This window comes from Melozone crissalis, unplaced genomic scaffold (assembly GCF_028551555.1).
Source record: "Melozone crissalis strain CALT ecotype California unplaced genomic scaffold, PUWL_Pcris_2 ptg000014l_1, whole genome shotgun sequence".
Classification (NCBI taxonomy): Eukaryota; Metazoa; Chordata; class Aves; order Passeriformes; family Passerellidae; genus Melozone; species Melozone crissalis.
This window is the reverse complement of record NW_026535792.1, coordinates 17,981,330-18,002,203: the sequence shown is the minus strand read 5'-3', so window position 1 is coordinate 18,002,203 and position 20,874 is coordinate 17,981,330. Positions and strand designations below refer to the sequence as shown.

Here is a 20,874-nt window from a genome sequence, read left to right as displayed (position 1 = left end):
CCCCCAAAGGAGCAGCTCAGCCCAGCAGGTGCTTCAGCTTTTCTTTATTGATGAACAGTTGTGCTCTCCACCCCAGGGCCCATCAGAGTGCTGGGTGAGGGTGGGGGCTCTGGGGTGGTGGGGAAACATGACTAACACAGGAGACAACGCTGCAAGGGGAGCACGGGAAGCTCTGTGCATGGAGCCAACACCCTTCCCCTGCCCCCATTCCCCAAGCAGCCAGCTCAGAAAGGCTGGATCTGCCTTGGATTGGGTCTGGAGAGGCACGTAGCCATTACAGGAGGGGGGAGTAGCAGCTTGCCTCGAGCAAGGAGGGGTCCAGCAGAACCGTTGACTAAACATTGCCTCTCCCTTTCCCCAAAACCCCACACCAGGGCCAGGAAAAGGGACATTTCACACTCTGAGCACAGTCACCAGGAAAGAGGAGTCCCAACAGCACGCAGGAACCTCCTACGCTGACTCCAACACACATCAAGGCAGGACTTTAACTACAGGGAGAGATTTTTAAAAAACTAAACACTTCAAGTATAATTTTTTTTTTTTAGTGATTTAAGGTCTCTTGCCCCTGCTGCTGCTGCACTGGGTGGTGTTTAGCAACCTACATCCACTCTAGGGACAAGGACGACAGCGCAAGCAATGGCTGGTCTACTGCAAGGGGAGACGGGGCAGTGGGGTGCCTGGGAGGGGAGGGGCAGGGGGAGAAGGCCCGGTGGGCGCTCAGGGTACGGGCACCGCACGCATGGTGTTGGTGTAGCCAGAGCCGGGGCGCCAGCCCGTCAGCACGATCACCAGGTCGCCGCTCTTGAAGAACCCTCGAGCTTTGCCTAGGAGAGAAAAGGGAGGCGTCAGAGCCCAGTCCCACCCTGGCTCCTTCATCACCCACTCCCCGAGCCACTGAGGCTGCCTGTGCCACAGCAGCTGGGGCTCCAGGAGGGTATCAAACCCCCACCTTCCTGCTGCCCACCCATCTGACAACCCTTCGCCTCTGCTCTGGGGCCATCTGCAACAGAGCTTGAAATTCCACAGCACATGATTTGGAGGGGTGTAGGACAGAGTCAGCCCCACTCCACGTGTCCCTCAGGAGTGCTGAGTGTCACAGGCCTATCACTCACCACCATAAACCCAACCTGGTCTTGTGCTGGAAATTCCTTAAAGGCAGCTGTGCCAAACCCACCACCCCATTTCCCAATCGGATGTGGTTCTGCTCATGCAACCACCGCCCATTTCCCATCCGGATCCAGTTACCACACAGGCAGCCGGTTCCTCTCTTCCCATCACCAGTGACCCCAGAGCAGCACCCAGGTGCTCAGGGCCACCACCAGAGCCGTGTCCCAGGGCAGGGGGAGGGTGCCACTCACCAACATTCATGCCCAGGGCCACGCGCAGGTCCACGTCCTCGGCCCAGGCATCCAGGGCGGGGTCTTTGCAGAGCACGGGGAAGATGCCGCGGTACAGGTGGGCCTGGCGCGCCGTCTGCTCATTGCGCGTGATGGCGATGATGGGGGCGCGCGGGCGGTACCGTGACACCAGGTGTGCCGACCTGCAGGGACAACAGCCACGCTAGGGCTCCACACGGCCACCACTGCCTCCAGAGAGACACCTGGCAACGGCCTGCGGGAGCACAGCAGCCCAAGGTCTGTCTGTCAGCAACCAGGGCTCCCCAAAACCTCTGGGGGGATGTGACCAGACTGCACAAAAGCCACTCACCAACCAGCTTAATGCTCTGCTGGACTAGGCAATGGGGCAGACCACCACTGGCTGCCCCCACTGGTGGTGACAATCTCCTCACCTCCAAGTTTAGCAAGTGCCATCAGGGTGTTTTGGTCCCTGAACAAGCCTTTACTTGTCTCTGTTGCTATGTTAGGGTGGCGAGGTGCCATTTATTCTGGCCTCTGCAAGCAGGCCTTGGCATCTCAACAGGGGTCCCTGAAAGTTCCCTGTTTTGAGGAGCTCCTGGTTTTCAGGGTGGAAAGAGCCGGTGCCAGCAGCACTGCCCACAGCATGCCAAGGAGGAAGCCATCTGCCTCCCAGCCACCCACTGAAGCCAGCAAACGGCCAGTTCCTCCACACAGAGCTCTGCTCCTGCACCCCATGGGAAGCAAATGCAACAGAGGTCAAAATTTATACTGGGAAGTTGGGCACAAAGTCTTTAAAACACCTTAAAACAGCAGCAGCACAGCCTGGGCAGGGACTAGACTACAGGTTTTCTTTCTCTGAGCACTGCTGAGGGAGAGAATCTGCAAAGGGATTTAAACTGCAAGGCTATGGCATCTGCAGCTCTATCTTTCCAACAGACATGCTGGTGTCTCCACTTGCTTTTGCAGCCTCGTTTAGAGAAGCCAAGCTCAGCGACACTCAGATGCAAAGTTTGCTGCTGAAAGCAGGGGCCAGCAGACTGCTCCAAGCACCCAACCACACGTGCCAGCTCTCAGACAATCCTGCCCACACTATCTGAGCCGCCTCCCGTGAGATCCGGGAGATTCAGGTACTCACAAGAGTTAACCTAATCCACAGCTAAAAATATTCAAATATCAGAGTTCAAATCTCTTTAAGAAGGTCAAGTGTAAGGCTGGAACATTTGACCAAGAAACATTAGAAGCATGAGGACATCCAGAACTCCGTGCTTATAGTTCCCTCCTCATCTCTGCAGAAAATAATTTTCTGCTTAATATCATTTAAGCTGTACATTTTGGTGAAGATTTCACCGATGGTCCACATCTTCAGGTACGTTTGCTGCACTACTGTTTTAGTGTGAATCCAGTGTGAGAAATCCTGATTTCCTTCCAGAAAGCAGTCTGAGACTTATGGTCGGACGTGCTTTGGGAGCAGGCAGCCCAGGTCCTCTAGATGGAAGAGCTGATCCATGAGGCTCCAGCTCCCATTCCACAATTGGAAGAAAGGGTCTCTGCTTGGCAGCTGTCACTGTTGCTGGACAGAAATCCCAAACTACATTGTTCCAGCACTCTTCACCTGCAGCCACTGAGCTCATCTGGTGCTTGCCAGATGCCTGTCTGTGCAGAGATTACCTGCAGGCAGGGGCAAGGAATCCTGGAAGAGGATATTTCCAACTCTCTCCATTTCCCTGCCTACCAATCACAGGCTGCGCAGTCCCTCTTCGCCCCTTAGGCTCAGGCGAGCAGGGGCTGATGACTGCAAAGTCCAGCAAGAGACCAATAACTTGGATGCTACTAGAAAAGGCCAAAGCCTTGATTTAAAAGAAAATAAATAGATTCTGCATCCACTGAACTTCTGCCTCACTGTTAGATTGATGATTTCTTGCCAAGAAGTTTGAATTGAAGCTGCAACACTTATTTTCCCTTGGCTCTTCCAGCTGGCGCCGCTGCCCCTTGCAGCAGTGAGGGAGGCTGGGCTCGGAGCTGGTGCCACGCTGGCAGAGGCAGGCCGAGGACTCAGCGTAGGGATGTGTCCATCTCCCGAGGAACCACCACCGCAGCACTGCCAGAACCTGACTCCACTGGTCTCTCAAAGCCACGGGATTCTCCTTCCCCCACCCTGTCACACAGCAGGCTCGACCTGGGGGCACCTGATCCCTCCTACCTTCCAGACTTGGTGAGGACAATAATGGCCCCGCTGCAGCACTTGAAGGACGCTTCCACAGCGCCAACTGCAGCGGCCTCGGTGGGGTCGCAGTTGAGGGGGGTCAGACGACGCAGTTCCTCAAACAACTGCCTGTGAAAGATGGCGGCTTCGGCCTCCCGGGCAATCTACAAGAGCAACACGCGTTCGGAGACAACACTCACGGCAGGCGCTCGGGCACGGGGCAGGGCGAGGTGCTCCAGCACAGAGTGCCACATCTGCGCTGCCAGCCTGTGGCACCGCCATTAACCAGCGAGCTCAGGCTAAGCTCGCCCCAACAGCACGGCCCTGCAGAGGAACCGCTCGATTCCCAAGGCTTGTTTTTCCAACGGTGGCACCTCGCCCTGTCAAGCCCACACTCAGGTGACACTCATGCCAACTGCCAGGCACTCTCGCTCTGCTCCTGCCTGCTGGGATCCCTCCCTGGCACAGGGTCAGCTCACACGGCAGCGGTTACACAAGGTCGGCATGGGCAGTGAGCAGCTGGCCAAAGACTGCAGTGTTAGAGTGCAGCTTGTTTAGCCACAGCAAGGGCTGGCCCAAGCCCCCTCTCTGAGCCCTACCTGCCGGACTCAGTCAGGACTAGCACGGCTGCAGCTAAGCCCTTAAAAGAGGCCTCCACGGCGCCCACCGCCATGGCATCGGCAGGGTCGCTGGTGTTAGCATTGAGCCGTAAAATTTCTTCAAACAGCTGGCGATGGAACATTGCGGCCTCAGCCTCGCGGGCGATCTGCAGGCCCGAGTGGGAGGGAAGGAGGAGAACAGAGGAAAGAAAAGAAGGAAAGATATACCACAGGAACATGAGATCATATTAACTTGCTTAATTGTCATAGTAGTGCATGCAAGAAGGTATTAAGGGTGAAGCAGTGAAGCTTTTTGTCTCTCGGGTTTTCATTTTGCTAAATGCAACCAGGCTAAAATTCACTGTACCATGGGACTGGCAGGTCCCAGTCACTGGGCAGGCTTTCCAAACACGGTATTTTTGTTGTATTTGGGAGCTCCAGCAGAGCAGGCAAACGTAAATTGCTTTTCAAGGAGCAGAACAAGCCAGCTCAGAGCCAGACCTTGCTTTGTCATGGCTGCTTATGACTTCCCTGAGAGACTCTTATGCCACCTACCTGCCTGCCCATGGTGCTGCTTGCAATTCTGCAAGAGGGAATATTTGGCTTCCTTTCCTAGGCTCCCAACAGCACAGAGTGCTGCTGGAACAGTTTTCATGGAGCCAACATACAAGTAACACATTTTAAATGTCACCCCTGAAGGTGGGAGACTGTTCTCTCAGTCTTGTTACATTTAGATTAACTTCAGGGTCAATGAAGATTTAGTTTAACTTCAGAGTCTATGAAAATTTGGCTTCCCTTGAGAGCAGATAAAGATTTAGTTTGAGAGGCAACAAAGATTTATTTTAACTTGAGAGTCAATAAAGCTTCACATCCAAATGGGATACTGATTTCCTTTAGGTAATAGGGAAATAAACAGGAACAAGTCTTCCTTATAGGGCTGTCACAGATGTTGGGTGTTTGTACAGTGCCAGATATGGACAGATGAGAGGGACAGAGGCACAACTAAAGGCTTTCTGTTCTGGCTGAACATTGGCAACAGGTTCAGCAACCTGTTCATCCCAGAATCCTGGGAATCATCATGTCTAATCATCTCAGAAAGCCTGACAACCTGATAAAGAAGGCTTGCAGAGACTAGAAAAGCATGCAAAGGTTCATGATCTTCTCAAGGACAATTTCACCCAGTTACTCCACAAAGTGAACAGCTGCTACACAAAGCATGACAAGTTCGTGTTGAATTAGAGACTGATGTGCCATCACAGTGAAAGCTTTGCAGTTAGAAAAATCAGAATTTTGCTACTCTAGTGTTAATGAATTATTTTATGTGATGCTGGGAATTATCCCCTCCACAGTTATCAGTTTAAGCCAAAGTAGTTAAGTATCTTAGCTCTAAAAATAACAGGACACAGGCAGCAGGCCGGAAAAGCAGGCCAGTGCCAACTTGTCCTAAAGCATATTGTTACTGCTGGATTTAGATAAAAGGGGAGTATTTGCATCACAACACTTACTCCAAATGCAGGAGCTTGAAGCCTGGCAGTTTATTTTCAGCTCCTGGACAAAGGCAGCAGGTCCATGTAACACAGAGAGCAGATCTGATTTTTAAGGGGAAGTCTGCACTCCCCACAGTTATGGAACGTGGGAATACAGGTGTCTGCTTTGACAGCAGCTGCAGAGGGGCACAGCAATCCTTAACTTCACCCCACAGCTGGATCTGCTCAGACAGGAATAGCTATAGAGGGTTTCCAGGTGGTGCACAGATGGGGATACCAGGGAGGTGGGAGAAAGGAAAATGGAGAGGCTGTTTAAACCTTGGACCCATCAGGCAGCATAGCATGGCCAGGCTGGGCTTTGAAGTGTGGATCCTGGAGTGGAATGGGATGGATGCCCACTCCCACCTACAGCAATCAGCCTGGCCAGTATTTAGAAGTTTGCTACTGCCCACTTCAGATGGTAACATCCACCTGCTCCAGCCATGCTGCAGATCCCCAGACCATGGTTACTCAGGACATTGGTGCTGGGCTTGACTAACAAGAATTGAATTAGCTCAGAGGAAAGATCCTCACTGTACTGCATGTGCTCCTACCATAAGAGTTGGCACCTTGCTGCCTGGAACATCTCACACTTAGTCAATCTGTATTTCAATTTCTGCACAGCGTTAAAGCCTTCAGTGCTTCTGCAGGAGCCCTGGTGGAATGAACACCATGCCCAGGTCTGTAGGAGGAGGGAAGCACATGCAACAGATCCTCAAATCAGGCTACAGGTACAATACAACCTGCCCAGCCCAAAGAATTAATGCCAGGATGGAAACTCAGGTATAAGGCTTGCTGCAGCAAGTTCCCAAGTCTTGGTAGGCAGTTGATCCTTGTGATTTAGGGGTTGGAAAAAGAGGGAGAAGCTGTAAGGTGCACTAGTATTGGTTAGTGAAGTTAGTTAGTATTTGGCCTGCAAAGGAGCACCACTGCCCACTGATTGTAAGTTGTATTTTGCATTTGCCTCATGCAGAAAAACACCACTCCATATTGAGGTAAAAGATGTTTAGGTAACACACTGCAAACCAACACTGGCTGAGTTGAATAACCTATAGAAGCTGAATTGCAAATAAAACTGGTGAGAGTTAGAGCTTGTGATGTGATTCACATTGTGTTGTGATTCACAGCACTGCTAACTGGGGAGCAGCAATGCCCACAGGTACTTGGCATGAGGCTTTTATCAGCTGAAACACGAACTTGAAGCAGAGCAGAGGTTTCTGGCAGTTCAGGCATGTAAAAATATGGTGCTGTCAGTACTCATGCAACAAACCCCCCCAACCCCCAGCACACAGCAGGTGCTGAATGCAGCCGTGCTGTAAATCACCCTCAGGAGCCTCCCCACCCCCTCCCATGCAGGACTCAGCCAAAACCTTTCATTATCTATAGATAAACTGCTTAAAGCAGCTCCTTGACCATGCAGCACTTTAAAGCACTTAATATGCCACTGCAATAGGACATTGGATGAAATTTCTATTGAGGTAAAGGCAAAAAAAAAATTAAAGTTTTATATCTCAGCATTACAGAGCAGCTCTCAGCTCTGCTTGGCAAGTTTGGAGCACACAAAGTGAGATTCCAAGCCCTCAGTTTGTTCAAAAAAAAAATCACTCATAGCAGAGCGTGAGACAAAAAATGGCTATTTTAGGCAGCCATTTCAGCCTTTGAGTGGCCAGCTGGGGTGGCCAAGAGCAAGGTGGTGTGTCCCTGTCCCCACAGGGGGACAGGCAGGCAGTACTCACAGCGTGCTGCATGCGCACAGCCTCCAGGGGATAGTCTCCCTTGGCTGTTTCCCCGGACAGCATGATGCAGTCGGCGCCGTCCAGCACGGCGTTGGCCACGTCGCTGCCCTCAGCGCGGGTCGGGCGAGGCTTCTTGATCATGCTCTCCAGCATCTGGGAGAGAACAAACCCACGGGGATGATCAACACTCTGCCACAGGAAGGGGCTGCACTTCAATACTCCTTATGGCTTGGGCACAGAGTGGGATGCAACCTCAGGAATCCAGGAGTTCTCCAGGGGTATGGAACAGAAAGAGTCTGGTCCCTAAATCAGCTTTGATCTCCATCAGTAAGGAAAATAACCCACTCCATTTTATACCCATTCCACATTTAGTCCTTTTCCAGGCAGATTTAAGCCACACAACATCCCAGACAAAATACTCCCAACCTCCTACTTCAACTTCTCAGCACAAAGCTTGGCCCAAGGAACTCAGAGCTCTTTAGAGCAGTGTGGCATTAGATGCATTTAGGGAAAGCTCAAATCCAGTCATACATTCTCAAGTTTGGGGATTATATCATCCAGAAATCATAAAGAGCAGGGTCTGCACCAATGAAGTCACCTTTCCCCAACAAGATTTCAAATGCTTTAGACAATACATACAGGGTAGTAAAATCTGAACAGTTAACTCCATCAGCTTCCTAAGCATCCCCACTTAAGAGTGGAAAACAGGACAGCTTTCCATGAAGTGAGCACTTCCTAATCCCTTCCACACCCCAGTTCTGGCCAGCTCTCCTGTCTTCCTTGGGTGCTCAGCTTCCCCCCACCTGGGATTCACCACTTCTTTAAACACTATTTGCTTCACCCATAGGACATTGCCTGAGGCTGTGTTTCAGCTGCATTTCTGTAGCAATACAGGAAAAAGGAGCACATGCCATTGTAAATCCAGAACCTTCTTTAATGATTACTGCCTAAAGAAGTCTTCACTTCCACAGCCTGTGTGCAGAGAAAGGACAGTCAGGAAACCAGTCCTCCCAGTGCTCCAGGACTGCGCAAGTGATCTCTATTCACTCCCAGAAAAAGGAGAGGATTCTTTATCCAGTTCCTTCTGAAGCTGCAGTGTGGATATCTGGGAACCCCAGCAAACCTTCCCTGTCAGGCAGGGATGAGTTACCACAAAATGCCAAGGAAAAGCATGTGCCATTCTTCCCAGGAATTTGCAAGGTCAGCCCCAAAGGCTCATTACCATGTGATGTTTTGAGGCATATAACCTTTGGCAAGCGGTCCCATAATCTAACTGGGAGAAGATCCCAAACACAGAAATGCCTAAATATGAGCTTTTCAGCTACGAACAAAACTTCTCTACATCTCACTCTTTAACCAACACCATCAACCCATGGGCGCCCCAACATTCCCTCCTGGGCAGACTCTGGCAGTGAGGAGCCAAAGGTGGTGTTTCCAGTACCTGAGTGGCACAGATAATGGGCTTGCCAGCCCTGTTGCAGCGTCCAATCATCATCTTCTGGGCGAGGAAGACTTTTTCAGCTGGGATCTCAATTCCCAGATCACCGCGGGCCACCATAATGCCATCGCTGGCCTCCATGATCTCATCAAACCTGACAGCGAGAGAAGAGCTGTGTTATCCCATTTGTTCTGCAAAGCACCTTCCCATCTGTCTGTCCTCCTCTGAAAGGAGCACTCACGCTTTTCATGGGCTGTTTGAGTTCTTGCAATGCCAAGGAAGGAGGAAGAAAACCAGAAGCAAGGCACAGCACACATTCAGTGCTACACAAAGTTGCCTGAAGCTACAGAAAGGGAGTGTGAGTTGCTTTATTTCAGTGTGACAAACCCAAAGCATCCCCTGCACAAAGCTCACCTGCGCACACCCTCGTGGTTCTCGATCTTGCTGATGATCTTGATGTTCTTTCCCTTTTCCCCCAGCACCTTCCTGACAGCGTGGACATCAGCAGCCTTGCGGATGAAGGAAGCAAACACCATATCCACGTTCTGCTCCACACCGAATTTCAGGTCCTGAATGTCCTTTTCAGAGACGGCGGGCAGGTCGACGGCAGCGCCGGGCAGGTTCACGCCCTTCTTGCTGCCGAGCATGCCGCCATTCTCAACCTCTGTCATGACATAGTCCTTCCCTGGAACACAGGTTCCCATGGTCAGTGTTTGCAGGACAGCTCCCCTGCTACCAACTCCCACACACCTCCCTGCCTGGGAACTGCGGTGTCAACAGCGGCACACGCGATAAAGAGCACATCCCATCTCTTCAGAGCATTCCTGTATCACACAAGCTCGCAGCTTATCCTTGGGAACACAATAGATTGGTCTAAAACAACTTCCAGGCTGTTCCTGGATAAGATGGCAGTTGTTTACTGCAGGAGGTTGGGATTGCCTCCCCCAAGAAAAGCTGGCAGGCTGCAATTTTGTACACAGAGCCCTGCAACACCAAAGCCTTGCCTCCCAGTTCCTACATGCTCACAGATTGAGAGGCTTGAGGCTACAGCAGTTTAGGCAGCACTATAAAGGGAGTATTATGGAAGCAACCTTGCCTCTACATTACCAGTTAAAACTAGTTCTGTCTCTTAACTACAAAACCCAGGGCCTGTGCTGTAAAACCAGATAAAGCCTTCATTAAGAGCATGAATTAGCCTGGCTGATCATGAATAGTGGTGTGGCCCTAGCACACATTCCCCTTTGAAGATGGGGTTTAGATGCCAGCCCAGTGAAACTCAGCTGAAGTTAAATTTTGGAACGTTCCTACACTTGAGATAGAGAAATTTAGCAAAGTCTCACTAAACCATCAAGAACCATGTTCTCCTTTCTACAACTGCAAACTACGAAACAGTTACTAGAGGGAAACCACAAGTATGTCCTGAGGAACACACAAATAGGCAGAGCTAAAATGGCTGTTACCCACCTTTCTCCTTAACCACCAAAGAAATCAGACCATCATCCACATAGACTTTGCTGCCAACTTCTACAACTTTGATGAGATTCTTGTAGTCCACCCAGAGCGTGTTCTCATCACAGTTCTCCATGAAGGCATCGTCCAGGGTCACTTTGAGCTGTGCACCCTTTTTCAGCTCCACTTCTGCTGTGCCACTCTGTGTGACAATAAAACCAGTAAAAACCAGTACACCACCACCTCGCAGCCCATAGCAAACTTTTGGGAGGTGGTTTGTTACTCATTTCCTATAATATTTTTTTGTTTGGAAATGGCCACAGGTTTAACATGGTATTGAGTCTGTGTGGTGAGAAAAGTGTGATAAAAAAAAGCAGCTTACTCCCTTAATGAGTCCAGTTCTGATTTCAGGTCCCTTGGTGTCCAGTGCAATGGCCACAGGTCTGTAGGCGATGGGATCAGAGGCAAAGCTCTCTGCGGCTTCTCGCACATTCTTGATTGTGCCCTCGTGATACTGGCAAGAAAAGAAAAAAGATGGAAATGTTAAAGCTGGGTCTACTTGGCTGCTTACAGAAAAGATCCCAGTGCATCCCAGAGGCTGCTCAAGCAGACTGTTCTGCTCCAAGTCTCAGTTCTACCTTCAAAATTGAACCCAGACAAAGCTTCCTGTAATAGTGCAAGGATACAAGGGCCTTCCTGCCATGAAGGTGGAGTCTGGAAGTTATCTGGTGTGCCCTCAGCTCTAACTCCAGAAGGACAGCCCAAGGAGACAGTCCCAAGGTCTGGCTGAAGTGCTTTTTCATGAGGACACACACCTGCCAATTGAAGGTGGCTCACCAACCAAGAGGCCTTTAGGAGTAACTTTTCCAAAAGCTTACCTGAACACCTGCCTATTCAACACAGCAGAATATTCACAGCACCAGCAGCTGGATAATTGTGTGCATTCAAAGAGACCTGGTGGCAGAAGAATGTCACAGTGCCACACATGGCTGTGCTCCTTCTTCCATCAGAGCAAGGGAAGATGTCTCTCCACACTGCTAGCTCCCACACACACTTCCAGCCTGACCCACTATCAGCCCTGCAGGTGGACAGGCTTTTCACTCTTTGGTCTGAATTCCCACAGATAAAGGACTTGCTAAAAGAAGGTTATCCATGTAAATATTTACAGTTTATTCCCAGAGTCAAAGCAAACACAGACAGCCAAAATAGTCCAGCACCACACACATGGCTTCCAAACCTTGTTTGGGAGAGCATTTTGATAAATGCTGCCAGTTTTAAGATAGTTTTGTGACAAAACCCATGCCAACTCCCTCAAATATGCTACAGATGGCCAAGAGATCAATTTACTTTCCTTGTTTAAACAACATTAAGAGATAACCTCAACTACTTACAACTAGTAAGAGTTGTGTAACACTTGACAGGCTCTAGCAGATAACAAATACCCTTTCCTCTCTGTGCCACATGAACTGATGGAGTTTGACCTGACTCACGCCGAACACTCTGTTCCCTCGTGTCACCCACTCACCCCAACACGAGCCCTCCACACTGACTCCAATATCTCAGGGATGATAAGCCAGCACCAGGAAGGATGGACTGGAAAAAGCCATGCTGAAGTTCACATGTGTTACCCAGAAATACCTAACAGCTGATAACTCTTTACAGCAGGAAAATGAGTCAGTTTATTGACAGTGTGCAATGTGGGATTGAGTCGGCCTTGACCCTTCAGGGACAGCAGCTGGGGTGGATGCAGCACAGAAAGCATGCCCTGACAGTGCCACAACACTTATCTGAACACAACCATCTGAGATTTCCATTTTAGTTTGATACCATGGACTAACTGGCTCCTAGGGAGCCTGACTTTCTGAAGAGTTACACATGCAGAATAGGAATGCAAGCAGAACTGGAGGTAAAGCCATTTTTAGGCCATGTAAAAGGGAGTCAAGTGGGTGCCAAAGCACCTCTTGTAAAGCTCAAGCCCTGGTAAATGCTTTGGGGTGGACACAAGAACTGAAGCACCTGTGACAGACGGAAGGTCTTTGGGCCTTCACTGGAAATGAGGGCATTTTGGAGGAGCCAGGATGGGACACAAGTTCAGGACTATGGCTGACAGTCACACTCGGCAGGTGACAGCCACCCCAGAGCCTGCAGTCAGCTTTGCTGGTGTGCAATGTGTGATTAGACCTCACACAAAGCAGGAAGAATAAAGACCTCAGCCAGCTCACAGACTGCAGCAACTGGGCAATAACTGTGTCAGAATTCCCAGTTTCAGCCTGGCCACCAAGTCCCTGCTGTGTCACCTGGCCCAAGAGCCACCCAGCTGCAGGATTTGCCTCCTGGGATGCAGTTACTCCACACTACTCTTTCTCCAGGCTGATTTCCCAACTGCAAGACATGCACTGACACTATCCCAGGGTGGTTAGTCAAGGTCTGATGGTTGCCCCCAGTTAAGTATCAGCCCTTTTGATCCTGACACTGCCCTGTGCTCATTAAAGGCTACCAGGGTGAGAGGCCAAGCTGTTGCATACCACAAGGCTCATGGGTCACTAAGTAAAGCCACCTACAGCTGCTACTGGGTGACATTTTGAAAGTTGGAAAGCAGCCAGGGTCAAAAAAAAACCCAAAAAACCTCAGCAGAATGGGATCCTCAGCTCCTCCAGTATCACTGAAGGTGTCAGCTATTTATAGCAATAAGGGCTTGACTGCCATGGAGTGTTGATTTCTTCTGACCTTATTTTTCTGAGCTCACCACACCATGTCCCAAGCTCCACGGTGGGACCTTCCAGAGTGCCAGGAATGCATCTGGAGCAGCTGGTGAGCCAGAAAACCCAGGGGCCCAGTCTTCCCACTGAGCACAGTAATTACATCAAATCACCAATAACAGATGCCTTTTGATCAGGGTTATTCACGGATCACCTGCTTGCAAAATCCCCAGCAATGCAACAAAAAGTGAGATTAACTGATAGTGTGACCTCCTGCAGAGGTGAAAACAGGGACACGTCTTCTCAGCTTCTGCTGCTCACCGGGAAGCAGCAGCTTGGGGAGCAGCAGGGTATGAGGAAGAACTCAAGGATTTCATGGCAAGCAGTTGGCACACTGTGTCAAATATCAGTTACCTGGCTTGCTGCTACAGGGCAGGGTGTGGAATTGAATTGCTTTCAAAATGGCTCACAAAATACACTTCAATGTTATCAACAGTGACGCAGGCTCGGTATGTACAACCAGCATGCCTTCCCATAAGCAGCTATTTGACCTTCCCACAGCAGGGATGGTCTGGATGAAGCTGGATTTCCCTCCTCCCTTAGGACAGGCTCAGCACACACACAGGGGCTGTAGCACCTCAGACCACACCCTCACCTCATGGGTGCCATGAGAGAAGTTGAGGCGGGCAACGTTCATTCCAGCTTTAATCATTTCCTTCAGCTTGTCCACAGAGCGGGAGGCCGGGCCTAGGAGGAAGAAACAGTTTGAACATTAACTTTAGAAAAATAATGAGGTAACCCACACAGAGCAGGCTGTTTCATGTGGAAGAGAAAAGGTAAATGGATACAGCATTGCTCAGCGCTGCAGCAGCAAATATTGTTTTAACTTGCCCACGGAGTGCAGCAGAACCCAAGCGACTCCCATTTCCCTGGATACTGGATTCACTCCCAGCAGTAACACAGGTTAGGCAAACATGGGAAAGTCATTTTCCTTCACCACACAAGATCAGCCCTGGCAAGGGATGAAAGTCAGATCCTTCTCACAATTTCCCTCCTAAGTTTCACCAGGGTGTGGGCTCCTAGCTGCAATTCCCTCCTGTCTAGGAACAGCTTACCAATGGTGCAGATGATGCCGGTGTTCCTGGCGATGGTCGGCTCCGAGTCGATGTCCAGGCGGCACATGTGCTCCAGGAAGGTGTCTGCCATGGCAGCGTGCAGCTGCTGGGTCTGGATGGGCCCTGCATTGTGGTGCTTCGACATGGTTGCTAGACTCCTGTGTCTGGAAGGGAAGAAAGCGGTGCCAGGTTTGGGAATCACCCACCCCAAACTGCCCATCAAGCAGAGACACCAAGACAACAATGTGATGAATATGGAGGTAACAAGAAAGCTGCTACTGGGTCAAACTATCTTTATGTTCCTATTTGAGAATCCTAACAGGCAAGGCACATTTCTATTTCCATGTCATCCCCCACATGGACCGCCCAAAGCTCACCTGCCTTCTATGCAGATGTTCCCTTCATAGCTTCTCTTCATTGCCAGTCTTCCCTTGGAGCTACACAACGCAACAAAATTCAAGCACTTGAGTGCACAGGCAGAGGTTCTGCCTCCTCCCTCCCAGCTCTCTACTCATTCCTCTGACAGGCCTCAAGTGCACGTCCCATCCCACACGGGACCGGGGCAGCCCGGCGCTGGCGTGACTGCAGCACGCCCAGACAGGGGCAGCCTCCTGCCCAGGAGCACCTAATCGCAGCAAAGTCCACATAAGCCTAAACCCATCCTCTAAGCCTGGACAAGCAAGCAGACTTGAGTTGATTGGACACAACACTTCGGCAGAGAACACATAAAGGACTGAAGATTTAAGACACTCAAGGCCCCTCTTTGACTGAAGATGCTGCAGGTCTCCCCCACCTCCTGCACTCCCCTTCACCTACAGCACCAAAATTTATCATCAAGTTTAAAATCGCTCTTATTTTTCAACATTTGGATTAAAAAAACCTCTCTGAACTCAGGCTGTTTGCCCCCTCTGGACTAGAGAGCTTCCACAACAGCAGGACCAGCCTATTCTTTGGGAACCAACCTATCCTTTACAGAGGAAGCTGAGCTGAAGCTTAACAGTCCACTGGGATGGGAGGACATTCATTTCACAGCAGTGCTGGTGCCCCAGGCATTCCTAATTGCAATAATTTTGTTCTCAAGTAATAATGGCAGCTCAAAGCTTTGTCTCTTGGACCTGCCCAGGCTAAAACCTCAGCACTACAAAAGCCTCTGGTAAAAGAGTGATGCAAGGTGATGGCTACTGGCATGGGCAGATCACTCTTTTTTTTTTGGTCTTTAAAGATTGGTTTAGCTTCAAACGCTGTGCCCTGGGCACGCAGGTGAGACGGGCATGAGCAGCCTTCATCTCCAGGATGTGCTTACAGAAACAGGGGCTGGGGCCCAGCTAAAAGCTGGGACAGAGCAGGAATAGAGCTGGGCTTTTGTTCTGCCCACCAATAAACCACAGAACGGTGTGAGGGACACACACCAGCCAGCTCAGCATATCCAGCTTTGACACAGAGGCACCAACAAGCCCAAAACCTGTGGCAGAGCCGGCAGCACTGAGCACAGCGAGGGGCAGAGTGAGCCCTGCCAGCCTGCTCCCGATGCTCCTCCCCTGCAGCCCTTCCTCACGTACGTGCAGATCCTCTCGCAGGCAGCCCTGACTCACCCTCGCCGCGCTGCCATGCGCCACACGGCAGCCAGGCCAGCAAAAACCATAATTTGACCTGGCAAAGCTTCTTCACCCTCAGCCCTGCCAAAAGCTGCTGATTCACTGGAGTCACTACAAGAAGGTCTGCCCACATAAAAAGCCCAACAAAGTCTTATTATTATAGGAAAACCCTCTGGTCAGTTCTAAAACATTGTGTTTCAGCCCTCTAACACTTGCTGCTTCACCCTCCAGTGTCACTTTCCTTAGATGCCAAGAAAAACAAGCTTTTGCTGGGAAATCACCTCCACGCACAGGCAATCGGGTTTGCATGGCTTCTAGGAACAAGAGGAATACTGAACAAGGTATCCCAACACGGAAACTGAAGCCAGAGCACAATTTGGAAGTTTATAAAAAATAGTCATGTGAATACTCCCTTCCTCATGGAAATCCCCCACCCACTCGCGTCATTTGCAAATATAATTTTAACACCCTTGAAATCTTTATAAAGAGAAAGGAAAAGTTCACTTCCCAGCCAGTATCCCCTTCACAGGATTTTCCAGCAGTTCACAGGGCTCAGAAAAGTTGACAGCAGACACAGTGACCTTGTCCAGGGGCGAGAGCAGAGACGCAGGAGCCAGAAAATATCCCCAACACCCATCTGTCCACAGCACCATGCCCACGACCACCAAGAGCCTTTTCAATACTCCCTCCTGCCTTCCACCACCGTGCATTTACAAAGCACCAACTGAATTTTACTGGAATGACTGGTCTCATATTTATAACAGGAATGTCTGGCATTTCCCACCATTCCGCTTTTTTTAACATCAAACACAGGAGCAAGGACTTTAAGGACACCAGAAAACACGGAGCACTCAGTCTGGGCAGATTGAGGAAGGGGGGGTGAGCAATACCCTACAATGCCTGAATGTCTCCAGCACTGAATAAACCTGAATTCATTCCTAAAGGAGTAACGATTAAATCCCCAAATTTATTACTTGGCCTGCCCATGCTTCAGGCAGTGTCCCAATGATGTCTGGTATCTCCCCAGCTCCTGAATATTCCAGACTGAGCCATCCGTGGTCGGGACCGGTTTTTACTGTAGCCAGGTGAGTAACTCCAGCCAGCTCACCCCATGGGTCAGAGAGAGAAAGCCTCAAATCACGGTCTCTCTGGATTTGCCCCTTGGGGATGGAGAAAGGAGAGGGAGCAGCAATCCCCACCCAGGCAATCCCCACCCAGGGCCAAGCCTCTGCTGTTACCGGTGACAAAGGGAAGTACAAACTGCAGCAGGGGCTGTCCCCAGGCAGAGCTGTGTCACTGCCTGCAGGGACTCCAGCCAGGAGGCTCCCAGGGGGCCATGATTCGGGATTTACTAGTCAGCCTCACTTACACAACACACGGATGCTGCAGAACAAGGCTGCTCATGCCCAGTGACCCAGCCCAGAGGCAGAAATGGTTTGAGTTAGTGCTCAGGACAGGGTTATGAAACCAGGCAGGCCTTCAGATTCCCAAAAGAAGCCTAGAAAAACATCAGCTTTGCTCATTCCAGACGCTGAAGGCACTCAACAACAGAGAAATGCAGCTCTGCAGAGCAGCAGGTTTTTACCCTGGCCTGGCATCCCCTCTCCCAGGGAGGGAGGACAGACAGCACATTCCTGCCAGGCAGCTGGTGCCAGAGGTGTCTCGCCGTTACATAAGGACAAAATGGCCACCCCAAAATTCCTCCCCTTTTCTGCAAGGCTGGATGGAACCCAGGAGCCACCACCTACTCCTGGCTGGCCGATGCTCCCCCCAGCACTGAGCTGCGGATCCACGGGAGGAGAGACCCACAACGGAGATGCCTCTCCAGCTTTTTGGCAAAGAGGAACAGGAAGATCAGGCTGGCTCTGGCACCTTCCCCGTGTGCTGCTGGCTCAGCCTTTGCTGAGCTGCCCTCCCTGGAAAGCTTAAGTAAAAAAATAAGAGGAGGTGGCAAGCATCGGATGTTTGGTGATGAGGAAGACTAATCTCATCTCGAGGGTATTTGTAGGACACACCTACAGGCTTAACCTTGCAGAGGACAAGGAGCCCTTCAGCTTGGCAAAAAGCACCTGGCTGCCTTCAGGCAAGCTGCAAAAACCTGCTTTACAGGATAAAAGAAAGCTTGGGGGTTTTCTTTTCACATTTAACCAGGCAGAAGTGTAGACCACTGCTGCTGCATCCCCAGTCCAGGATGGCGATTGCGGCACGTGGCAGCGCCCCGGTACTGCAGCCCCATTCCCTACGTGCCATCCATCACCGCCCGCTGCGGCTCCATCTTCCCCCGGGAGAACAAGGGCCAGGCGGCAGATAAAGGACCGAGCACGTGCTCCAGCCGGCCTGGCAAACCTCTTATTCCCTTCAAATTAAATTATCAACTTGTTGGGTGGAAAGGGAATTAAGGCCGGCGGTGGATCACTACGGCTAACAGCAATAAATAAAGGTTTTAATAACAGCTTTACATAGATAAAACAGTACGTAATATTTAAAAAAAAAAACAAAAAACAAAAAAACCGCAGGCTGCTGCAGACTCTCCAAGCTCTTTATCTAGTGCAAGTGAAGTTTCTCAGAAGGGTTTCAAAGGCAGAAGTCCCCAGCTCAAGCACGTGGCTCACAGCAGCGCTTCCTGCCTAGCACAAAAACCTTCTGCTTAATCGGGTGATGGGCTGGAAACCTGCTGGCACCAGTACAGACCATTAACCCATCGAACGCCTTGTACTGGCCAGAATTCTGCTCTATAAGCAGGCATAAAATTACACTCTTTAGTGGTTTTTTTTTTTGTTTCGGGGTTGTTTTTTTTTTTAATTAAGCACTTGTAATTGCACAAGTTTCTGGACTTGTCTGAGTAATCGAAAATTTGTCATTGCACCTTTGAGCCAAGGCAAGTCGCGATGAGCAGCAGGAAAATTAACGTGACAAAAACCTTCACAAAACACTGATTTTTTTTTTTTTTTTTTGTTAACCTGGGCCTCTCTGATACCCAACTGCCTTATCAGAACAAAAGCAGGTTTTCAGAGATTGCCGTCTACTTTTAGTACTCTGAGGAGACAGTCGGGAGGTTGCCATTGTCCGCCGACAAAAGCGCTATTCATGCCTTGGTAGCTCTGCAAAGGGGGTTTAAACACGTTTGAAAGGTTTTCACAGTTCAAGAAAACGATCTAAATCAATTGGATGTGTTTAAGGCGGCACAATTACAGAAGATAAATTCAGAAGGGGCCTCGTCTTCCCGTGGAGGGGGGGCCGGGAAGAGGCTGCAGCATCAGCGGTGGGTGCAGTGAGCCGGGCGCTGATTTAAGCTGATGCCCTTTGGGGAACTGCCGGCTCTTACGTGAGTGCGGGCACGGGGGGGGAGGCGGCCCAGCGCTCACTCCGTCTGCCTCTGACTCAGCCTCCCAGCGGCTCCTCCCGCACCGCCCGGCCCGGCCGGCACCGCAGCGGCGCCGTGCGCTCCGTTTAACGGCACGGGGCCGGGCACACGCGGGGCTTCCCGCTCCTGCGTGCCCCCCACTTCATTCACCTGGGCCCTCGCAGCCCAGACCGAACCCCCCGCCGACCCCTCCCCGTGCGCGGAGCGTCCCCGGTGTGGGCCGTGGGGAGATGCTCGGAGCGGGCGTTCCCCGGCGCGGGATCGGAAGGGATGCTCGGGGCGGGCGCTGCTCAGTGCCGGGTCACGGGGGGATGCTCGGGAAGGGCGTTTCCCCGTGCGGGATCTCGGGGGATGCTCGAGGGGGCAGAGATGGGGACGCGGGGCCGGGGCCGCCGGCAGCCACGTGCGCGGCGCCGCGACCCCCCGCGCGCCCCCTCCTCAACCGTCCCGCAGGGCGCGCGCCCCCTCCCCTCAACCGCCGCCCGGTGGGACCCTCACCCGGCAGCGGAAACATGGGCATAACGGCGGTACCGGTGCGGCCGGCCCACCGCTCGCAGCCCCGCAGGGCGCCGTTACCTACCGCCGCTGGGTCACGCCGCTAGCGCGTCCTTTCGCTCTGAGCGCCGCCGCCGCTCTGAGCGCCGCCCCCACACGCTCCGTCAAAGTAATCCCGGCTGGTCGAAGCACCGCCCCCCTCATATCCCTCCGCCGCCCGCCCTGCCGGGGCCGGAGCCCCCTCGGCAAGGGCGGGGCGCCGGAGCTACTTTCGGGTGCGGACGCACAAACCAGCAGGGGGAGGCCCTGAGTCACCGCACGCGCTCGGCCGGCCAATGAGGAGGCGGCGCAGCCGCCGCGCGCGAGGCCGGAGAGTGCTCGCCGCCTTAAAGGGGCCGCGGCCCCCAACTCACACCGACACCCCCAACTCACACCGAGCCCTCCGATTAACACCGAGCCCCCCCAACTCACACTGACACCCTCAGCTCACACTGACACCCCCTACTCATACCAAGCCTCCAGCTCACACCTCAGGGGTCCCTCGCTCTGCAGGCCCAGCGGCTCTGTGTATTTTGGGGTGCTTCGGAAGCTCCTGAGACCTCCCAATGGGAACACTGGGGACCAGTGTGGAATCTCTGTGGTGGGGCTACAAGGACACAGTACTGGGGACACTGGGGACACGAGGCTGGAGATGTTGGTGGCATGGTGCTGATGCCCCAAGGAGCTGGAACAGAGGCTAGACAGAGTTAAGAGGAATAAAGTGGAGATTTATTGAAGTGCCTTCAAAGGCCACACCCTGGCAATACCTGAACCACAGTCGTAGCTCTGCCCGGACAGCTCCAAGATGGAAGCAAAGGAGGGTTCAGTCATGAGATCTCACATTTTTATAAGTTTTAGTCCTTTTGCATACAGGAATTAAATGTCTAGTTAAGAGCTTCAAATTATGAAGTCTCATCCTCCTTGGTTGCTTGCCCACCCTCCTCTTCTCACCTTGTTCATGCTTCGGGCCTGAAGTTTGAAGAGATTGTCCTTGAGTGTCCAGCTAGAACAGGATTGTTTTGTCTCCACCACCCTGAGAAAAGATCATAGGAACACTTAATATAAAGCTAAAGCTGCCCACCAAAACAGAACAGAAAAATTAAAACCTAAGGAATTAGTGCTGGGGGTGCTGAGGACACTGTGCTGGGGTCAAGGAGAGACCAGGCTGGAGATGCTGAGGCCACAGGGGACACTGTGCTGGGGCCACAGGGGACACTGTCCCAGCTGTGAGGGACCCAACATGGACACTGTATGCCAG

The 20,874-nt window shown here is 51.6% G+C and overlaps 1 protein-coding gene across 3 annotated transcripts; it reads right to left on the bottom strand.

The window, feature by feature from the left end:
• Nucleotides 1-29: 29 nt before the first annotated feature.
• On the bottom strand, nt 30-19,749 carry PKM (pyruvate kinase M1/2). 3 transcript variants are annotated; one of them, XM_054272469.1, is made up of 11 exons: nt 19,663-19,749; nt 14,124-14,287; nt 13,664-13,755; nt 10,692-10,823; nt 10,325-10,511; nt 9,275-9,545; nt 8,864-9,014; nt 7,423-7,575; nt 4,161-4,327; nt 1,359-1,540; nt 30-824 (listed from the first exon to the last, which is right to left on the bottom strand). In XM_054272469.1, exons 2-11 carry the CDS (start codon nt 14,266-14,268, stop codon nt 718-720), a joined length of 1,587 nt encoding a protein of 528 aa, XP_054128444.1. In that variant the 5' UTR covers nt 14,269-14,287; nt 19,663-19,749; the 3' UTR covers nt 30-717. The 3 variants fall into 3 exon arrangements, with proteins under 3 accessions (XP_054128444.1, XP_054128442.1, XP_054128443.1); XM_054272467.1 differs by lacking the exon at nt 19,663-19,749 and adding an exon at nt 14,501-14,556; XM_054272468.1 differs by lacking the exons at nt 4,161-4,327; nt 19,663-19,749 and adding exons at nt 3,559-3,725; nt 14,501-14,556.
• Nucleotides 19,750-20,874: the final 1,125 nt, after the last annotated feature.

Coding starts and splice junctions, on each gene's coding strand:
- PKM (XM_054272467.1), bottom strand. CDS start 14,541: ATGAAGAGAAGCTATGAAGGGAACATCTGCATAGAAGGCAG. Junction 10,824..13,663: donor TCTCTCATGGCACCCATGAG/GTGAGGGTGTGG, acceptor TTTTCTTGCCAG/TATCACGAGGGCACAATCAA. Junction 10,512..10,691: donor GAACTGGACTCATTAAGGGA/GTAAGCTGCTTT, acceptor ATTGTCACACAG/AGTGGCACAGCAGAAGTGGA.